This window comes from Convolutriloba macropyga, chromosome 6, assembly GCF_964194025.1.
Source record: "Convolutriloba macropyga chromosome 6, txConMacr16.3, whole genome shotgun sequence".
NCBI classification, from domain to species: Eukaryota; Metazoa; Xenacoelomorpha; order Acoela; family Convolutidae; genus Convolutriloba; species Convolutriloba macropyga.
Window position 1 is genome coordinate 28,865,487 of NC_134473.1, and position 21,861 is coordinate 28,887,347.

Genomic DNA, 21,861 nt, shown 5'->3' on the forward strand with positions numbered 1-21,861 from the left:
TTTTGTCGAAAACCGACGGTATTGACTTTCGACAAGAGCGGAATAACACAAAACACAATCATCCAAAACAGTCGCAATCAAAGGAAACTAATATATATAATCTAAATCAAAATAACAAACAACATTTTTAAATAGCATATTCGAAAGATAACCCCCACAGAAATTAATTTTTTTCGACATCACACACCTGATGAACGCAGCTACATCTGTTTCCACGGGATTTTTATTGACAGTAATTATTTCCTCGAAGAAAATTATAAAGTAAATATAATTTTCGATCCAATTAATTAATGTCTTCAGCATCATACTGCACAGGAACAAATGTTAACAGTACGGAAAATCATATTCTGTCTTGTATCTGTTGCCATATAAGTTTACAACAGTTCATTTCTCAATGATACGAAAGTCACGAGAGGTATACTTCAGTTCAAGTTTTCCTTCTTTGCCGTACGTTTTCTGCAGCAGCAGTAATATAGACCCATAAAAAACAGAACAACCGTGCTCGTTAAAACTCCCAAGAACAAATACAACATGAAGTACAACATTTCAGCCACATCGACCAGGCGCGGCGGGTCAACCACTTTGATCTCACCTCGTTCAACTTGTTCCACGATCTCAGCCGCCTTTTCAAAGCCACCCAAAGACGTCATAATATTCTTGCTCTTTTTCAGGCTGTCGCGTATTTGTGCATTTTGTTCGGGAGAGAGAATCAGTTCCATTTTGCGCGATATTTCAGCGAATGAAAGTTCGACCAGAGGCAGAGCCAAATTATGTTCAACTAATTGATGAGCGTTAAAAGGCTGGTCCCCGAATCCAGGGAAAACTAACATCGGGGTCTCTGAGTAAATTCCCTCTTGCAGAGAGTTCGCACCTGGAACGGAATAGGGTTCTAGGCAAATTATCAAAGCATCTTCAAAACGAGGTAATCACACGCAACTAAAATTGGGAAAATCTATGAAATTAAAATTTTTAGATTCCCAGCAAACATTAGCATCTTCCTAGCATATTTTACAACCATGTATAATAAATAGTGGAACAATATATAAGATTGGTTTGCTTAACAGAATTGAATTCCTGAGGCAAAGAAATTATTCAGCAGCTTTCGCAACAATTTAGCTGTAAATTAAAACCTAGAAAGAGATAGAACTTTATTCTAATTTTCATCCACTCGCATTAGCTAAAAGCACTTCGTTCTTTCGCATTGGCCAGCAAACCGTCCCTCAATTAGTAGACAACTTTCACATTTGAAGAAAAAATCACTTGCATGTTGACATAAAGAACTGACAAAATAGCTTTAGAGTTAAAATACCGGAACAGAATATGTATTTGTTCTAATGTTACTAGCATAATCACTTTTTTCTCATTGATGGTTAATCCATTTATATGAACAGTCATCGTACTTTAGATTACATGTTGCATATCCTGCTCAAAATATGGCCGAACATTTGGCCCTTCCAAACAATCCAACATTCTCCCACGGTTACGGAGGAAAGAAAAATCTAAATATTTGCGCAACTGCCAGATATCGTCGGTTCGTTAATACGAATTCTAATAATCTTACCAAAAATCCTTTGCCAATTAAATTATAGGCGCTCTCAATGAAAAAAATCAGAAAGATGACCCCACAAACTCACGTAGTTTTTGTCTACTTATGCCACATCTTGTTCCACTAACAGATTATTAAAGCTGCCTAGACATTTGTTGAAATGAAGAGTTCAATTTGCAAAAATCCATTCAACACGGAATGGAGCTAATTTTGAATTCTTAAAAATTGTGTAATTCAATTTAAGGTCACAAGTTTTTGTACCTGTTCATGCGCGTACCTTTATCGTGTACATGGCTAAAATCGAATCGCTGTTATTTACCCGAATAAAAAGGTTAAAAACAAAGAAAGCTAGTAATAACGAAATTGTCTTCGTTTTTTTATAGTTTAAGAAAACAATGGATTTGCCAAAATTGCGTCAAAAGAAGAATTATATAAAAAATTTGTACTCAAGGAATTTACAATCAGAAAAAAATATCTGTTCATTGTTAAAAATTTGGTTATTACTGTCACCGCAGTAAAAATTATAGAAAGAAGATTTGATGGAAATCCTGTTTCCTTTTTCAGTTTTCTAAAAAATCTAAATTATCCCCTCTAGAGAATAGGCGAAATGTTTATTGTTGGGTTTTTCTCAAACTAAATCAATTTTTCTGTACATTTGCATTGAAAAAAATTTCTTTTTCAATTCTTTTTGTTTATCTAAAGAAGCTTTTTGACATGCGCTTTTTTGCAAAACTTATCAAAACCCTTTAATTTTTCTTACCCATTTGGATACCCATCTAGATGTGTCTCACAGTTTTTCCAGTAACACATTTTTCTCTCAATCAACTTATCAGTCATATGTTTTCGTTTTTTTTCTAAGTTGATTGACAGATAAAAATGTGTTACCGGAAAGACTGTGAGACACATCTAGATGGGTATCCAAATGGGTCAACGAAATAATTTCTATGACTTCCAGTGTCATTGCCCCAAGAAAAGAAAAATTAAAGGGTTTTGATAAGTTTTGCAAAAAAAGCGCATGTCAAAAAGCTTCTTTAGAAAAACAAAAAGAATTGAAAAAGAAATTTTTTTTCAACACAAATTTACAGAAAAATTGATTTAGTTTGAGAAAAACCCAACAATAAAAATTTTCCTCTTCTCTAGAGGGAATATTTTAGTGCTTTCTCAATAAACTGAAAAAAGAAAGAGGATATCCATCAAATCTTCTAGATTTGCAAACTGCGGTGACAGTAATAACCAATTTTTGAACAATGAACAGAGCAGATTTCCTAATTCTGCAGAAGCAATCAAAAATGCTCAATTTATTGAATACCTTTAAAAAAGATGCATTTATTAAATAACTTTCAACGCTTTTGGATAATTATAAAAAAGTCACCATTATCTAGTTTTCTGCCAAGCTGTCATACATAATTTTGAGCATAAATAATCAGAACGACTATGTTTCCAGCATGACTTTAAATCTAATAGACTGCCATTGCATTTTCATAAGACTCTACTGTAATCAGATGGCTCCCCCTTTCAACAGTTTGAAACAATTAAACCACATGGGACTACAACTGAAATTTTAGCACATTAGCATATTTCTCTTTTAAGAGTACTGCGCCCACCTATTTCTTTTGCTCCCATTAGGTTGTTTTCTCCATGACTTCGTAGTATTCGTAGAACAGACTTGTAAGCGATTTGACAAGAAAATTAGCGAATAAGGAAAACTATGGAACCTTCAATGTCTTTTGTTCACTGCTCACTATTTACAGCTTGGCCGAAAAAAATTAATCCTCCTTGTTTTAGAAACGATCAATTTCAAACAAAACTATAAAAAGCCGACAGCATTCAAAATTAAATGGAAACATTTGCACATTAGACTGGTGCTTTTTGGAATATCGAGTTATTAATGACTGAAGCAACGCGCCGATAGGCCGAGTAAAAGGAAGATTCAATAAAGGAACAGGAAAATGCGCGGCAAAGGAAGATCCAACATACTCCACAAAAGAAAAACAAAAATGAATCAAGACATTGCAGCAAAAGTTGCGATCAGGAGAGGTGAAAAAACCAACTTACTTGAATGACTTAAAAGTTGATCCTTAATGCTGCCTTTCGATTCAAAAAACGTAATAACAACAAGGACGCTCGCTAATGTGCATACGCACATAACGTTCCGACCCCGCTCATCCACATTCGTGACCTAATTGGCTACCCAGTGATGAAGAGCCAAAAAAAACTTTCACATACATACACATCGTTCAATAAAACAAAAATGGAGATACAAAAATGCCACGCTAGAGGGCGGATGAAAAAGGAGTAGCTAGAAAAGACAATAATCAAAATCCAAATCACAGACATTTACGACCAAAACTCAATGTCTATATTAAAAAAATGATAAAACGAAAAAAAAACTCGAATCAGATCACCAAAAGCAAATTAACCTATACTTCATTAGAAAAGTAATGGGACAGGGTAACAGGTCGACAAAACGAGCAAAAGTACGCGAAGTTCAAAAATACGTCTCCATTATTGCAAACAATTATTTTCAAAGTAATTATTATCATTAGATATTAACTAGAATTAAATGGAAAAATTTGGACATTAGACTACTGTTCTGGAATACAGAAATATTAATGACTGAAGCAACGCCGATAGGGCGACTGAAAGGAAGATTCAATAAACGAACAGGAAAGTGCGCGGCATAGGAAGATCCAACATACTCCACAGAAGAAAAACAAAAATCAATCAAGACATTGCAGCAAAAGTTGCGATCAGGAAAGGTGAAAAAAACTTACTTGTATGACTGGCAAAACAAAAAAAAGGTTCAGCTGGCAATTTTTTGAGACTTCTTCACCGTTCGATCAGATTGGTGCAATTTTCTCTGGAAATTTTTTTCACTGCTTTTTCACTGGAAATACTGGTGCTTGAAATGTTCTTTTTGCTTGATAATGGCCTTGTTTCTGTCCTGTTTCATTTTTTAAATTCTTTTTTCACCACATTCAAAACTGTTCAAGCAATCTGACGTTTTTGGTATCCGGGTTGCAGAATATTTTGTCTCTGGGAATTTTGAATACTATTTTAATTAACTGCATCGAAATCACAACCTAAATTTAAAGCTCTTTATTCGGAGTTCTTGGTCAAAAAATGAATTAAAATACGAGACAATTTGTTTTATTTTTCAGTTTTGATCAGTTACAAAGAATACATTTTTTAGCCTGTTGTGTTTTTTGAGCGTGAAAAACAGTAATAATCGTAGTCTGCAAAAAAGTTTTGCTGAAATATTCTTATTAACCTTTCCGCAAGATTTATTTAACACTTAACATGGGAAAACAAGAATTTCAGAATTAAATTCAAGATCAGAAAAAGAAAATAAGCTATTTTTTTGCTCAACTTATCATTTACAATGCCTAATTCACGAATAACAAAAAGAAAGATATTTAACTTACAAGGTCTTCATGAACCATCACTGACCTCATATGTAAACTTAGTTGTCGAAAATCTCAAAATGACAACAAAGCTGCACATAATCTCAAAAACTTGTTCTTTTAACTTGAAAATAAAACCAGCCCATCGGATTGAGCAGAATTAATACTTATAGACTATTAAATTTCGCCTCTGAATTCAACCCAATCGCACTCAAGATTTCACTTCTAATCCCGCCTCGAATCAAGTCAAAAAAAATTGTGTAAAACGCAGCTCATCAGAAACGTCTAGCAAAACCACTCCCCAAAAACACTTCGTAAAGAACTTTTACTGCTCCGAGCAGGCAATAAAAGCAGTGTGATTTCCAACCTCCAAAAAACCTGTAAAATTTCAAAGGAAAAAACTACTTTTCATTACATTAAATATCAACAGCTATTCAAAAAAAATTAATATACTAAACTTTTGATTAAAATTTTAATTTAATGCACGGAGAGCTGCATAACAAGAAAGCTTTTAAAAAATAGAACAAACGACCAAAGATACCAACTACCTTTAATTTTCGCAAAGAACCTTAAAAATCTTCAAGACAAATTCAGCAAAAAACGCAAATTGAAAACACTGAAATTTATCAAACTGATTTTGAAAGCTTGCGACCAGAGAGAGAGAGAGAGAGAGAGAGAGAGAGCAAGAGAAAAAACAAAAATTTGACAAAAAACTGGCGGAAAAATGAAAACAAAATAACATAAAAATAGTTGCTATGTTGTAAAGTTACCGAAAAACTAATTTTTTTGCTGGAGTACCGAAGATTTAACTGTTCTGGCATCTTTTTGCAAAAAAAAAAACAAACTTTCCTAACTTCAAAAACTAACCACTTGTTGCTACAACTGACAAAGACTCAAAACTAAGAACCACCACAACAGCGGTTCGTCATATAGGAGACAAACAGAGAACTTATTATAGAAAATGTACAAAAAAATTTTTAAAAATCTGCAGTCTTTTTGAGACATTTTTCCGGTTTTTTAAAAAAATTCTTAAAAACAATTATTGTGTTGCTAAAAGCAAACTAAGAAACCACCTGAAAAGTCAGAAGTTTAGCCCAAAAACATAAATGATGACAAAGGCCGGAAAACACTAATAATGTCAAAATTGGAAAAAATTGAAAAAAAACGCAAATTAACTATTTGTCTTTCAAAGTTACCAATCACAAATATATATATATATACACCTGGAGAAGAATTGATCTCAAAACCTCTACAAAAATAACTCTTCGGATTTAATCCGTAGAGTCAACCTTTTTAATGGAACCACCCACCATTCTCTTTCTACAATGCGTAGAACAATTTTCGATTTTGGCTGGAGAAAGTCAGCCCGCAATGAAGTTCGTTAAATTTTTGTTGAAAATGTTGGAACAACTAGTGTCATAAAGCAGTTTAATCGGCTCAATTTCTGACAGTACGCACTCTTGATAGTCTTGATTTATCACCTGAAACATTTCAGTTAAGCTGTAGTTCAGTTACTGGATATTTGACAGTATTGTATCAATTTGTTCGTGTTCTATAAGGCATAAAAGATTACGAATATTTGTATAGATTTAAAAAAGATCGAAAAATTACTAATCAAAACCATATGCGAAGCAGCGACTGCTTCAAAGTGCACTCTTTTATGGCAATGTTACTCAGAGCATTTAATACAGTTAACTGATATGAAGCATAAAATTTTACACGTTCACCAAAAAGTTGATCCTTAATGCTGCCTTTAGATTCAACAAAACGTAATTACAACAAGAAGGACGCTCGCTAATGTGCATACGCACATAACGTTCGACCCCGCTCATCCACATTCTTGACTTATTTGGCTACCCAGTGATGAAGAGCCAAAAAACTTTCACATACATACACATCGTTAAATAAAACAAAAATGGAGATACAAAAATGCCACGCTAGAGGGCGGATGAAAAATGTTAATAGGAGTGGTTAGAAAAGACAATAATCAAAATCCAAATCACAGACATTTACGACCAAAACTCAATGTCTACATTAAAAAAATGATAAAACGAAAAAAAACTCGAATCAGATCACCAAAAGCAAATTAACCTATACTTCATTATAAAAGTAATGGGACAGGGTAACAGGTCGACAAAACGAGCAAAAGTACGCGAAGTTCAATAATACGTCTCCATTATTGCAAACAATTATTTTCAAAGTAATTATTATCATTAGATATTAACTAGAATTAAATGGAAAAATTTGTACATTAGACTACTGTTTTGGAATACCGAGTTATTAATGACTGAAGCAACGCCGATAGGGCGACTGAAAGGAAGATTCAATAAAGGAACAGGAAAGTGCGCGGCATAGGAAGATCCAACATACTCCACAAAAGAAAAACAAAAATGAATCAAGACATTGCAGCAAAAGTTGCGATCAGGAAAAGGAAAAAAAAACTTACTTGTATGACTGGCAAAACATAAAAAAGGTTCAGCTGGCAATTTTTTGAGATTTCTTCACCGTTCGATCAGATTGGTGCAATTTTCTTCAATATAGTGAATGCGTGTTAAGCTTTTTCACTGGAAATACTGGTGCTTGAAAGGTTCTTTTTGCTTGATAATGGCCTTGTTTCTGTCCTGTTTCATTTTTTAAATTCTTTTTTCACCACATTCAAAACTGTTCAAATGATCTGACGTTTTTGGTATCCGGGTGTCAGAAAATTTTGTCTCAGGGAATTTTGAATACTGCATCGAAATCACAACCTAAATTAAAAGCTCTTTATTCGGAGTTCTTGGTCAAAAAATGAATTAAAATACGAGACAATGTTTTATTTTTCAGTTTTGATCAGTTACAAAGAATACATTTTTTAGCCTGTTGTGTTTTTGAGCGTGAAAAACAGTAATCATCGTAGTCTGCCAAAAAGTTTTGCTGAAATATTCTTATTAACCTTTCCGCAAGATTTATTTAACACTTAACATGGGAAAACAAGAATTTCAGAATTAAATTCAAGATCAGAAAAAGAAAATAAGCTATTTTTTTGCTCAACTTATCATTTACAATGCCTAATTCACGAATAACAAAAAGAAAGATATTTAACTTACAAGGTCTTCATGAACCATCACTGACCTCATATGTAAACTTAGTTGTCGAAAATCTCAAAATGACAACAAAGCTGCACATAATCTCAAAAACCTGTTCTTTTAACTTGAAAATAAAACCAGCCCATCGGATTGAGCAGAATTAATACTTATAGACTATTAAATTTCGCCTCTGAATTCAACCCAATCGCACTCAAGATTTCACTTCTAATCCCGCCTCGAAGCAAGTCAAAAAAAATTGTGTAAAACGCAGCTCATCAGAAACGTCTAGCATAACTCCCCAAAAACACTTCGTAAAGAACTTTTACTGCTCCAACCAAGCAATAAAAGCGGTGCGATTTCCAACCTCCAAACAACCTGTAAATTTTCAAAGGAAAAAACTAATTTCCATAACATTAAATATCAACAGCTATTCAAAAAAACTATAGAATCTACTAAATTTTTGAACAAAATTTTGTTTCAATTCACGGAGTGTAACGGCTGCTCTCCTTGTGTTTCACAAAGAAAGTTTTACATCGCCCAGTTCGTTCTGAGTGGTTACAAAATCTGTCCGGATACTTCGTTTATGCAGTTCGCTTTTGTAACTGTATATCCGCTCTGCTGTACTTACCGTTCATTAACTATTTTAGTTCGTAAATATTCGCTGATCTTAGTTTTTTCAACTATCAATTTGAACTGGATTGCTACAGATCACACAATACGGGATCTCTTATGTATACCAGTTCAATCCGATAGAAAAAACAAATCGAAGACAAAGATATATGTCTAAGACCTGTTTGTGCAAAAATATTTAAATTTAAACCTAAGTTGGCTTTTGCTGTTTGTACTCACAAGTTGAGAATACCAGAAGTTGGGGTTGTAACAGTTGAATTTCAGCTCCAATAATTCGTTGATGCAAGACACAGTAACAGAATTTACCGCTCAAGAATAATATTTTGAATACAAGACACAGTAACAATTTACTGCTCAGGAATATTTCTAGTTCAAGACACAGTAACACGTTATTTACTGCTCAAGACAATTTGTTTTGCAATATTTTGCTGAGTTATACTTTCAGCCGTTTTCTGCGGCTACTACGTTGCGTTCTGTGTGTTGCTTTTTTGTTATTTCCCCCTTTTTCTCTTTTTTCTCACGTGACAAACTGTAACTAGAACTAGAACTATAACTATTAAATGACTAAGACAACAGAAAGTGTTTTGTTTCTATTTTCCCCAACTACGCAAGCTTGTTATTCCTTAATCTCAGCTCCAACATCGCCGGCCCTGTTTTCCTTCGTGAAAACATCATCGTCAGTTGGAAGTACTGGAGCGAGCTTCACTACGGGCCTCTTGTAGTATCCATCTTTTGTTCGGATTTTCGCTGATCGAATCACTCCGTCGAAACCTTCAAATGTCTCGGCTATTCGACCCAAGTTGTAATATCCGCGTTTGTCACTGTCTTCCACTAACCACACAAGATCACCCTGCTGAAGACTTCTGTCCGTTGTGGTCTGCCATTTCTTTCGTCTATTCAACGTTGGCAAGTATTCTTTACGGAATCTGTCCCAGATGAGGTCTGCGTAAGCTTGTGTTTGTCGGAAGATCTTTCTATGATCAACAAATTGCTCTGCACCTGATAGATACGGTAAACAAAGGTTCTTGTTGCCAAGTAGGAAATGGTTTGGAGTAATAGCTTCTAAATCGGTAGCATCAAAACTGACTTGTGTCAGCGGTCTAGCATTCAGCGTCTGTTCAACAAGACACATCGTGGTTGACAGAACATCCTCCGTGACTGATCGATTGCCCAGCACTGCGTACATTGCCTTCTTGCAACTCCTAACCAGTCTTTCCCACACTCCTCCAGAGAGTGTGGTGCTGCAGGTGGGTTGAACTTCCATCTGATACCCTGTTGAATCAGATGTTCTTCAATTCGAACCTTGTTCCATGCTGCTATATACTCTGCCAGTTCTTTTTCAGCTCCAACGAAGTTTGTCCCGTTATCGCTAATCATTTTGACCGGTTTGCCTCTTCGTGCAATGAATCGCATAATTGCGTTCAGACAACAATCAGTGTCTAGTTTTGGTACAATCTCTATGTGTACCGCTCGTACAGTAAGGCATGTGAATAGACAGCACCAACGCTTTTCATTTCTTCGACCAATCTTTACTGTGAATGGTCCAAAACAGTCTACGCCCACATTCGAAAATACTGTTGATGCGACTAATCGTTCTTCAGGTAGATCTGCCATTACTGGTGCCTTTGTTTGGGCTCTTCCCTTTCGACATCTAATGCATTTGTTTTTGATCGATCTCAAAGCATTTCGTATGCCTAGGATCCAGAATTTCTGCTGAACTATGTTTCTGACATGTTCAGTACCTTCGTGATGATTATTCTTATGTTCCTTTTGCAAGAATAATTCAATTACATGGTGCTTCCAATGTGACAGTATTGGATGCTTCGTTTCCAAGCTCAATTGACTTTTACCTATTCTGCCTTGGGCACGAATAAGTCCTTGCTGGTCTATGAAGGGTGAAAACTGGAGGATTTTGCTGTTTTTTGGAATTTGCTTTTCAGCCTTTCTTCAACACTTAGTGTTTTTGTTGCTGGTTTGTGTTTTATAAATACGCGCTGTACGTATGCCATTGTATTTACTAGTCGATTGAAACTGCTAAATCGTTCCCACTGAATCATCGGCTTCTTCTCTTCAACGTTTGCTGAGAAGACCATTTCGTCGTTTTGTTCGTCTGAAGCAAACGTTAAATTCAACTGTTCAGGCCATTCGTTCTCTCGTTGCTTCAACCAGGCCGGCCCAGTGAGCCATTCACTTCTCTTAAGTTCGTCAACATTGATCGCTCGTGTCCCGATGTCAGCTGGATTGTTAATACCACTCACATGATTCCACTGTGAAACATTAGTTGTATCCAAAATCTCAGCCACTCTGTTTGCAACAAACACCTGTTGCTTGCGGTGGGAGCTATGAATCCATTGCAGAACAGTAGTGGAGTCTGTCCAAAAGTTGCAACTCTGAATCTTCGATTCGTGTTCCTCCACTATCTGTTCTTTAAGTCTCACCGCCATCACTGCTGCTTGTAATTCTAAGCGTGGTATGGAAAGGTGTCGCATTGGTGCAACTCTGTACTTTCCGATTACAAATGCTAAGTCTGCTGAGTATTCTTTGGGCTTTGAACGTAGGTATGCCACTGCGCACATTGTATCTTCAGATGCGTCGGCAAACACATGAAGTTCCCATTTGTCCTTGGCTGTGCTGAAGTATCTTCTATCAATGCTGGTTTCTGCTACTTCTGGAAGCTGCGCCTTCCACTTCAGAAACTCTTCTTCTTCGTTAGGTTCTACTGAGTTGTCCCAATGTTGTCCATTTTTGGTCCAGATGCTCTTCAGGAGTCGTCTCATATGGACACTGAATGGTGCAAACAGTCCAAGAGGATCAAACACTGAAGAAACTAGAGATAAGATCTTCCTTTGGGTGATTGGGGTCTCAACTTCTTTGCTTGTACCTCTACAAACCTGTAGACTATCATCGGTAATCGTCCACTGAAGCCCAAGCACCGATGACCCTTCCTGGCTGGGCTCTACTTCAACCTGCTTTGTTTTGCAGATTGATCTTAAGTCCTCTGGGATTGTGTTGGTTACCACGTCGCTGTTGGTGATCCACTTCTTCAGTTCAAATCCATGTTTTGAGAGAAGAGGTTGCAGTTGTTTAAATACCTTGATTGCTTCTTCAGGTGTTTCCACTGACTTGATGAAATCGTCCATGTAGAAGTTATTTTGGATTGTTTTCGCTGCAATTGGGAACTCGTCCTCGTTATCGATGGCTACTCGCTCCAAACACGGCGAACTTTACCCGGTTTGTTGGGGTTTAGTACTGGATGGTGTGGCAAATACCATTCCTTTCCGAAAGTGCCTTTGACTTCCGATTTACCAAGGATCTTCACAAATCCCTTTTCAATATCTGTATCAATTGACTAATGATACAATTCTTTTAAATTTGGGTCTCGTTGGAACCTTCGTTCCAGTGAGTAGAGCTGACCAAGGGCCGAGCCGTAGTTGTTTGGGAGATTGGGTTCTGGTTCACTCCAGAGCATGCCCACTTCGTACCGCTCGCCTGTAAACTTTGTCGTGCTCTCTAGAAATTTCTGAGCTTGCTGCTCTTTCTTTGATTGACTTACAACATTTATTTTGGAAGCATAGGTTTCTATGTCCCACCATGATTGTATATTTTCGGCCACTTTCACATCTTCTGTGGAGGCGAAATGACAAACATTTTGACTTTTCTTGCCTGTCATGGGACCACTGACTACCCATCTTAATTCTGTTAAGACAGCGAAAGGCTCACTTCGTGTTCCAATCTTATAGTCCAATGGACGTTGAATTTCGTAGGCATCTTGTCCAAGTATGAGGCCTACTTCCATCAGGTTGAATGTTCTGTTAGTGAGAACGTTCAGGTGTCTGAATTTGTTCTTCAGTTCCTTGTAGTCATATGTTGTGTTTCCCAGCGAGATTGATGGGTGTGCAAACGCTTCAATTGAATGCACCTTTGAATGTAGTCCCTTTATTGTGATAGGAACCTTCTCTGTCCTCAAATCTTGCGTCCCATGTATGCCAGCTATGTTCAAGGTAACGTCCGTGCCTTTGGCTTGTAGTTGATTCTTGACTTTTTGGTCGATGAATGAAACTGTTGACCCACTATCGAGGAAAGCATAGGTAGTCAGCCTGTTACCACCACTCTTAACCGATACAGGAACTATTTGAAGAAAACTAGTAACTTGGTTACTCTGGTTGATTGTTGCTGCGCTTACGTTAACTGCGTGACTACCCTCGTCCATTCGGTTTTCTGAGTGTAGCAGTCTGTTGTGCTTTTTGGTACATCCGTTTATACCGCACAATTTGACTTTGCAATCTTTGATTGCATGTCCTCTTCCCAGACATCCATAACATAAGCGTTCTCTCCTCACTGCCACCTATCGATCATTCACACTCATGTTTTTGAATGATGGACACTTCCAAATTTTATGAGTGCCATCGGCTAATGGACAGTGATCGCTTTGCGTCTGCTTGGTTTCTTGCAGGTTCGAACTTGCACTGAAGTTCGATGTCTTCGAGAATTTTTTTTCTCTATTTGCGTTGCGTCGGTCTTCTTCTTTGCGTTCCCCTGTAAACGCTGAAAACCCTTCATGCACGAATGCCATTCGTGATAGCCATTTTTCAAACATGATTAGATCAGGCCAGTCCTCGTCTTTGTCATCGACGTAGAACCACCATTTTTCTTTAAGAACCTGTGGTAGCTTATCGACTGCCATGTACAATGTCGAACTTGATTGCAAATCACCAATATGTTTGTACTCTTTGAGCACGTTCACGAAGTTAGATACAATAACAGAAAAATTAATCAGGCTGGTTGAAGCATGAGGTTTCACTTGATTAGCTTTTCGTAGGCTCTCGAGCTGCGCATCTATAATTACATGCGGTCTTCCAAATTTTCTTTCTAAAATGTTCCAGGCAGCACTATAAAACTGTCCAGAATAGCCCATTCCCGAGATTGCAGATTTTGCTTTGCCTGTTAGCAGTGTCTTCAAATGGCTCATTTTTTCTGAGTCGGGAATCGTGCGTTTATCTACTGTTGCTATGAACATGCTAGACCACTCAGGCCACTCCAGTGGGTTTCCGTCAAAATTGTTCAAGCTCAATTTTGGTAAACTACTGCTTGAATGTCCAGTGTTGTAGTGCCTTCCAGCTATCGGCGATATATCCCGCCCTTCAACACTTACTGAGCGTTCGCGAGAGTTTGGGTACCATGGGTAATGCCTCTGCTTATTCCGTTCAGGGCTGACGTCAAAGCGAGCTCTTGGTCGAATTGGCGTTCGCGTGTCGTTCATCGAATTCGCCCACTCCGAGACATCTCTCCCTTTTGGGGTCCAATTGAAAGGTGACTTGTCACGCGCCTTAGTCGATTGAGAACGTAAGTCATCTTTCTCCAATGCTGTTCTTTGCAATTGGCGCTCTAGTTCTCGCTCTTTTTCCCGAAGCTGATGTTGCATCTCCAGTTCTTTCATTTGCATTTCTAGATCCAACCTTTTTCGATCAAATTGTGCTCGTTCGATTTGCAACTTTGCTTCAAATTCAATTTCAAATTCCTTCATTCGTTCTTCAACCCGACGTTTCACTGAAGATGTTTCCGAAGCGTTTTCTGTATCCTGGTTGATTGTCCGTGTAACCGTATTCGTCGTTGCATTGCTTGTGTTACCATGGTTTTGGTTAAACTCTGGAATTCCAACGTTTTGTTCTAATTGATGCACATTATTCGCAGGCGGTTGCTCTTCATTGGCATGAAGAGTTGACTGGCTTTGCTGGCTTGACATTTTTGTCTCTCCGTGGATATACGGTAACCACTCTGCGTTCAAATATTGAAAGTATTTTTCTCTCTCAAGTCGGCGTTTTAAAGAAATATCTGGGTCTCGGAGAGTCTCAGCTTTCTTATTCACGAGTTTTTGAATGCTGTCGTCCAATTGCCGTATCTGCTGATAAAGAGTCTTGAGCTTGCTTGGTCGATCTCGATTATCAATGAGCTCAATACCTTCTTCCTGTTTCTCAATCCACTTGTTTCGCAAGTTGTTGATCTGGCGATCCAAAACGCTTTGACTCTGTGACGGAGTCACTTCTTGTGTACTTCGGGACTGCAGCTTGAACCTCTACAGCTCCTTTATTTGTTTGCTTTAATTTAGTTTTTGCTTTTCAACGTTCCTATTTGCTTTGCCTAATTGGCTTTGCGTTGTTGAATTGCCCGTTGAGTTTTGTTCTCGTTCGTCGATGACTTCGTCACTTCGACTGTTGGGTTGGACAGCTGTTTATTCCACTGTCCGCGTCGGCGGACCAAATGTAACAGCTGCTCTCCTTGTGTTTCACAAAGAAAGTTTTACACCGCCCAGTTCGTTCTGAGTGGTTACAAAATCTGTCCGGATACTTCGTTTATGCAGTTCGCTTTTGTAACTGTATATCCGCTCTGCTGTACTTACCGTTGCATTAACTATTTTAGTTCGTAAATATTCGCTGATCTTAGTTTTTTCAACTATCAATTTGAACTGGATTGCTACAGATCACACAATACGGGATCTCTTATGTATACCAGTTCAATCCGATAGAAAAAACAAATCGAAGACAAAGATATATGTCTAAGACCTGTTTGTGCAAAAATATTTAAATTTAAACCTAAGTTGGCTTTTGCTGTTTGTACTCACAAGTTGAGAATACCAGAAGTTGGGGTTGTAACAGTTGAATTTCAGCTCCAATAATTCGTTGATGCAAGACACAGTAACAGAATTTACCGCTTAGGAATAATATTTTGAATACAAGACACAGTAACAATTTACTGCTCAGGAATATTTCTAGTTCAAGACACAGTAACACGTTATTTACTGCTCAAGACAATTTGTTTTGCAATATTTTGCTGAGTTATACTTTCAGCCGTTTTCTGCGGCTACTACGTTGCGTTCTGTGTGTTGCTTTTTTGTTATTTCCCCCTTTTTGTCTTTTTTCTCACGTGACAAACTGTAACTAGAACTAGAACTATAACTATTAAATGACTAAGACAACAGAGTGTTTTGTTTCTATTTTCCCCAACTACGCAAGCTTGTTATTCCTTAATCTCAGCTCCAACACGGAGAGCTACATAATAAAAAAGCTTTTAAAAAATAGAAGAAACAGCCAAAGAAACCAACTCTAACTACCTTTAATTTTCGGAAAGAACCTTAAAAATCTTGAAGACAAATTCAGCAAAAACCGCAAATTGAAAACACTGAATTTATTTAACTGATTTTGAAAGCTTGCGACCAGAGAGAGAGAGAGAGAGAGAGAGAGAGAGAGAGAGAGAGAGAGAGAGCAAGAGAAAAAACAAACATTGACAAAAATGGAGAAAAATTACAATAATATAGTTGCTCTGTTGTTGTAAAGTTACCTGAAAACTAATTTTCTTTGCTGGAGTACAGAAGATTTTACTGCTCTGGCAACTTTTTGCAAAAAAAAACAGAAAAGAAACTTTCCTAACTTCATAAACTAACTGCTTGTTGCTACAACTGACAAAGACTCAAAACTAAGAACCACCACAACAGCGGTTTGTCATATAAGAGACAAACAGAGGATTTAATATGGAAAATGTACACAAAAACTTTTAAAAATCTGCAGTCTTTTTTGAGAAATCTTTCCGGTTCTTTTTAAAAAAATGTCCTAAACAATTATTGTGTTGCTAAAAGCAAACTAAAAGACCATCTGCAAGGTCAGAAGTTTAGCCGGAAAACACAAATGATGACAAAGGCCGGAAAACACAAATAATGACAAAAAATTTGGAAAAATTGAAAAAAAAACGCAAATTCGCTATTTGTCTTTCAAAGTTACCAATCACGAATATATATACAACTGGAGAAGAATTTATCTGAAAACCTCTACAAATATAACCCTTCGAATTTAATCCAAAGATTTGACCTTTCCAATGGTACCACCCACTATTCCCTTTCTAAAATGCGTAGAACGGTTTTCGATTTTAGCTGGCGAAATAAGACAGCCTGCAATATAGTTCTTTAAATTTTCGTTGAAAATGTTCGAACAAGTAATGTCATAAAGCAGTTTAATGTGGTCAACTTCTGGCAGTAGGCAATTTTAGTCTTGATCTATCACCTGAAATATTTCAGTTATGCTCTAGTTCAGTTACTGGATATTTGAATGTATTGTTGTATCAATTTGTGTTCTATAAGGCATAAAAGATTAGGAATATTTGTAGATTATTTTAAAAAGATCGAAAAATCAATAATCAAAACCATATGCGAAGCAGCAACTGCTTCAAAGTGCGCTCTTTTATGGCAATGCTACTCAGAGAATTCAAAACAGTTAATTGATATGAAGCATAAAATTTTACGCGTTCACCAAAAAGTTGACCCTTAATGCTGCCTTCAGGTTCAACAAAACGTTATAACAACAAGGAGGCTCGCTAAAGTGCGTTCAATAAAACAATAATGAAAACACAATAATGCCACGCTAGAGGGCTGATGAAACTTGTTAATAGGACTAGAAAAGACAAAAATAAAAAATAACAAACATTATTTACAACCAAAAATCGATGCATATATTAAAAAATCTTAAAATGAAAAAAAACTCGAATCAGATCATCAAAAAAAACAAATTACCCTATTCCTCTTTAGAAAAGTTATGGGACAGGGTATTAGGTAGACAAAATTAAAAAGCTCATTGCGCAAAATAAACATTGCGCGAACATGGCAGTGAAGCTGTTAAAACCATAACTTGTCATTAAGAGCATTAAAAATGAGTAGTTACCCAAAATTTCAAAGCCAATTGACCTACCATTAATGCTATAAAATAAAAACAAAACAAAAATAGTTCAAAAGGTACAAACAAATAAAAATCGCAAACATTTTGTAATCTTGTATTAACAGTAGTAACAAAGCCGAAAAACAAGTGGTTAAAAGCAAACTTTTATGAAGATTAAATTGAAGCTGACTGGAAACGGGTTATGACCGGGTCTATACAGAGACAAAGCTACTAATCTACCGAAAAGCTAATTGAAAAAATGGCAAAGCCCAAAAACCCAAATGTTTTTGAAAAAAAATAATTTCAAAAACCATAACAGATGAGATTTCAACAAAAATAGATGAAATAACTAGCAACACCTCACGAAGCCAATTGGGACTGCTATTAATGAGACTAAGTCACGAGCCTACAAAAAGAACAAATACAAGCAGAACCCAAAACACAAACAATTTTACAACACCATAGTTTTCAAGACACTATAATTATAAGATGTTATCGTTATCTGCAAGAACTGTAAAAAATCACCTGCTTCTGTTTACATCCACGAGTCTTCTTTATAGAAATACTAGGTAGAAATGACAACAAAAAGAAACCCAAAAAATGTATAGAAATCTATAAAACAGTAAAATCTCGAAATTTTTTTACAGAAACTAAATGATCGAGGCCATCAGTCAAAACAAATAACCAACCGAGGACTAATGTTTGAATCAACAAAGTTAGGTGAGACTTCTTAGTAGTGAGATTGAGTCAATTGAAAATATCTTGGAGTCATTAAACAAATAGCTATAAACTGAAATCTTTAAATAGGTAGAGTCATACGTCCTGGGGAATCAGTTGATACCTTTCATTATCAGGTATATGTCGTACCACAAAAAGGAAAAACAAACATAGGAAAAAATAAATTTAAAAAATCCGCTAAATTTTGCAAGAGAACTGTGTCTCAGCCCAAACGCATTAACCACTAAATAAAATCAATTAACTTTTTCAGATACGCCTTTTTTCAACACTGCGCAATTTCCTAACTATGCTTTCCTTCAATAGGACCTCTCAATAATACGATAATTCGACAAGGATATAGAATAAGTTTATAAAATATGCAATTATGCTCAAAATTTTAAAACAACTGAAACCTCGTAGTACTGAAACCAAGAAACTATTAGTTAAATATAAAACCGTTACAAACATTAATATATAACTCAAAGAAAATGGGTTTCCGCTTGTTTTTCTTAAAACAAATTCAATGTCATAAGAGATAATACTTAACAACAGAAAGTGTCTAGGTTCACTTGTACCTCATAAACAAGCCAATAGGATCATTGATCGTGGAGACCGTGTCATTGGACTACGAAAAGTAACAACTGAAAGCAAAACATAAGAAGTCCATAAAATTGGTCAGAGCCATAAAAACCATGATCTTAACTCTGAAACCATAATATATGGTCGTGGGGCCTCTTTTTTCTATGGGAACTGATTTAAAATTATTGTCAAAAATTTATGTAAAAAACAATGAGGAAATATTAAAAAAGGCCCCTCCAAAAAAAAACTAACAGTTTTTTTACCGTAAAGATCGATGTTGCGATCACGATCAGCCCTGATATTGCTGCACGGCTAAAAAATCACACAATTGTTCAGATGATATAGATTAATTTGAACAATTGTGTGGCTAAATAGATCAATTTGAACAAATATTTGAACAAAAATAGATCAATTTGAACACAAATGTTCAGGCGAAATAGATCAATTTGAACAAAACTATTAGTATATCAATAATAGGGCATTTTGTATAATTATCAAGTTTATTAACTTGCGAAAAACTGGCAAAAATATAATTCTCTTAAAGCCAGCTGGAGTACAAGTAGCTCTCTTTTTGAGCTTAAGAAGAACATGTCCGCAGTTTTATGGTGTTTGCTTCCAGCAAATTTAAAGAAAATGGGCTAAAAGAAGAATATTTGGTCCCATTTTTGACGAAAATTGTCCGAATTTCAAAAATCTTAGCATAATTTCTTTCCAAAACTCGAATCGAACAATTTAGCAACCCTCCTCGATCTTTAAAGATAAAATCAACAACACTGCCGTTAACAATTTTACAAACTTCAGCAAAATTGACTAAAAATTTGGTGAAAAATACGGAAAATAAGAAAAAAACAACGGATTATCGTCTACTATTCACTTAACTTCAAACCTCGATAACTCTCTATAAAAGGCAAAAATCACAAAAATCGTTTGAAGTCCATATTCTGCGGTGGACGGGCTTTCTAATGATACCACTCAACTCTACAACTATTATGTCAATCGGCCAAAATTGACTGAACAAAAAAAACCCATTTGAGTATATAGTTCCCGAGTAAAGTGGGTCGGAACAATAACCGGGCCACATTCTTGAAGTAAGGTTGCTCGCATGAACAAATTAAAATCATGCAGAAAAAGGAACAAATCAGACAAATCAATATACCAATTGGGTTAATAAAAACGCGCAAAAAACAGTTATCGCCTCGCCATCGCTTCTCGGATATAACAAAAATGATATCAAATAACAGACAAAATAATTATGAATGCTGGAGCCTTGTTGGCAAAAATTCAAAAGCCTTGTTTTAACAACTTTAAAAAATTAAACATGATACCCCTCAAACATCTGAATAAATACCTTACACTTCAGAAAATTTTTCCAAAAAAAAGCAGTTCTTGTAAATGAACTTTGGACGGCAAACAAGGATTGGTTGAACTTTCAGTTTCTTTTTACAGAATAGCTAGTTAAATTTACTCCAGAAGAGGTGCATCCAACAAAAAAAACTTTTCCAACACTTGCCGCCAAATATTTTGTAACTGAAACTTAACGCCAAAAGTTTGGCAATCAATTTCATTTAAATTAATCATCGCTGCTAAGGGGGGATGGTATTGTCGACAGCATTGGCTATAATATTTCGTTTCCAAGTTTTCTCTCCGTCGCATTTCAAAATGTCTGTGCGTGACAAGCTAGTAGCGCGTTCCATTAATTTACTTCAGACTTACCTGCATGTGTTATGAACACTTTCGTCCTGCCATCCATTAGCAATGACAATTGAGCTATTTTGTTAACCAGTAGAAAATTGGGTCCCTTCACATTAAACGCTTTCAACTGCTTATGATGCAAATCAGAAGCCGACCAAATGATCGAATAGGTTGTCTGGCTAGCTAGTTCTTCTAGAATGTTCTGCAGTTTGGACAATTCCATTTGAAACACTGTACCAAGCGACATGTAGACAATAGGCTTCTCGGCTTTTGCAATGAAGTCCTGAACTTCGGCACTTAAAGGCTGGAAACAAACTTCATCTGGGATGTATCCGACATGGTGAAAGTTGTTTTTATGTTTCATAAAATCTAGGCTGCTTAGAAACAGATCAGGAGGTCCCATATGTATCAAGTTGGCGAAGTAATAATAGTACACAAAAGGTAGGAAGAATCTGATCCCTGCATTTCGCAATTTGGGTTCCATATTGAATTCACTGTTAATATCGTTCACCATTTCGTACACTTTCTCAGAATTAACTAATTGGTAAATTAACACTCCTACGATCTCGATGAACTCGACTAGAAATGTTGGCAAGCCTGGTAAGAAAACGGATCTGAGAGGAATCATTTCTTCGCCTTCCAAAGGAAAAGCGAAAGGACCAAGATACATCGCAACAATCGGAACATCGGTTAACTCGGCAGCTATATGAGCACCAAGAATTATAAAATCTGTCATTATGACGTCATAATCAGAATTTTCTCGAAGGAATTTGTTAGTTTCCCTAAAGGCTACCCCAGTGCCGTTTTCCGCAAACGTTTCTCGAACGCTGAAAAGTCCTTCAATTTGATTATTAGCCACAATTTCATGGGATCCGTAAATCGTCACGCTGTTGCACGAGGAAGCATTTGGGAACACTTTCGCCATTTTAGTTTCACAGCAATCTCCCCCCATCAAAAGATCAACATTGTGACCCCTATTAACAAGAGCCCGGAAGATGCCCGAATGTGGCATAACATGCCCCGTATAACATGAACTAATGCCCAATACTTTTAATGAATTGGTACTTTGAAACAAAACCAACGCAATTAAAGTACCAAAAAGACCCAATGACCAAACTTTTAACATTCTCCGTCACTCAACAGTAAATGAAATTCAGTCTATTTACAAACCAGATGATCGCCCCACTCTTAAAATTTGTATTTTATGCCATTTGGACCAGGTTAAAGTTCAAAGCTAAATTAAGCTTAGAACTGAAGCAAGCTACATTTGCCGAAGTAGAACAAAGGTTCGAAAAGTTCAATTGATAAGTCAATAATAAATTTGTTATCCGTCAAAGAGTACGATTTTCAGCGCTCTATTTTTGCCCTGGTCAAGTCAAAGAAATACACAAAGTAGCTATTTTATACTCATGTCCTCAAATTCACTCAACACATTTAGGGTATATTAAACTTTTAAAACAAAATTTTACCACTTAAGAACAAAATTTACGTACAAAAAATTCAAGATTAACAAAAAAATATTGTCTCGC

General features: G+C 36.3%; 1 protein-coding gene across 1 annotated transcript; it reads right to left on the reverse strand.

Moving 5' to 3' along the window:
- Window positions 1–205: 205 nt before the first annotated feature.
- Window positions 206–21,655, reverse strand: LOC142340916 (UDP-glucuronosyltransferase 2B13-like). Its single transcript, XM_075391694.1, has 2 exons — window positions 20,354–21,655; window positions 206–871 (listed from the first exon to the last, which is right to left on the reverse strand). The coding sequence occupies exons 1-2, from the start codon at window positions 21,456–21,458 to the stop codon at window positions 423–425; spliced, it is 1,554 nt and encodes a 517-aa protein (XP_075247809.1). The 5' UTR covers window positions 21,459–21,655; the 3' UTR covers window positions 206–422.
- Between the last annotated feature and the right edge of the window lie 206 nt (window positions 21,656–21,861).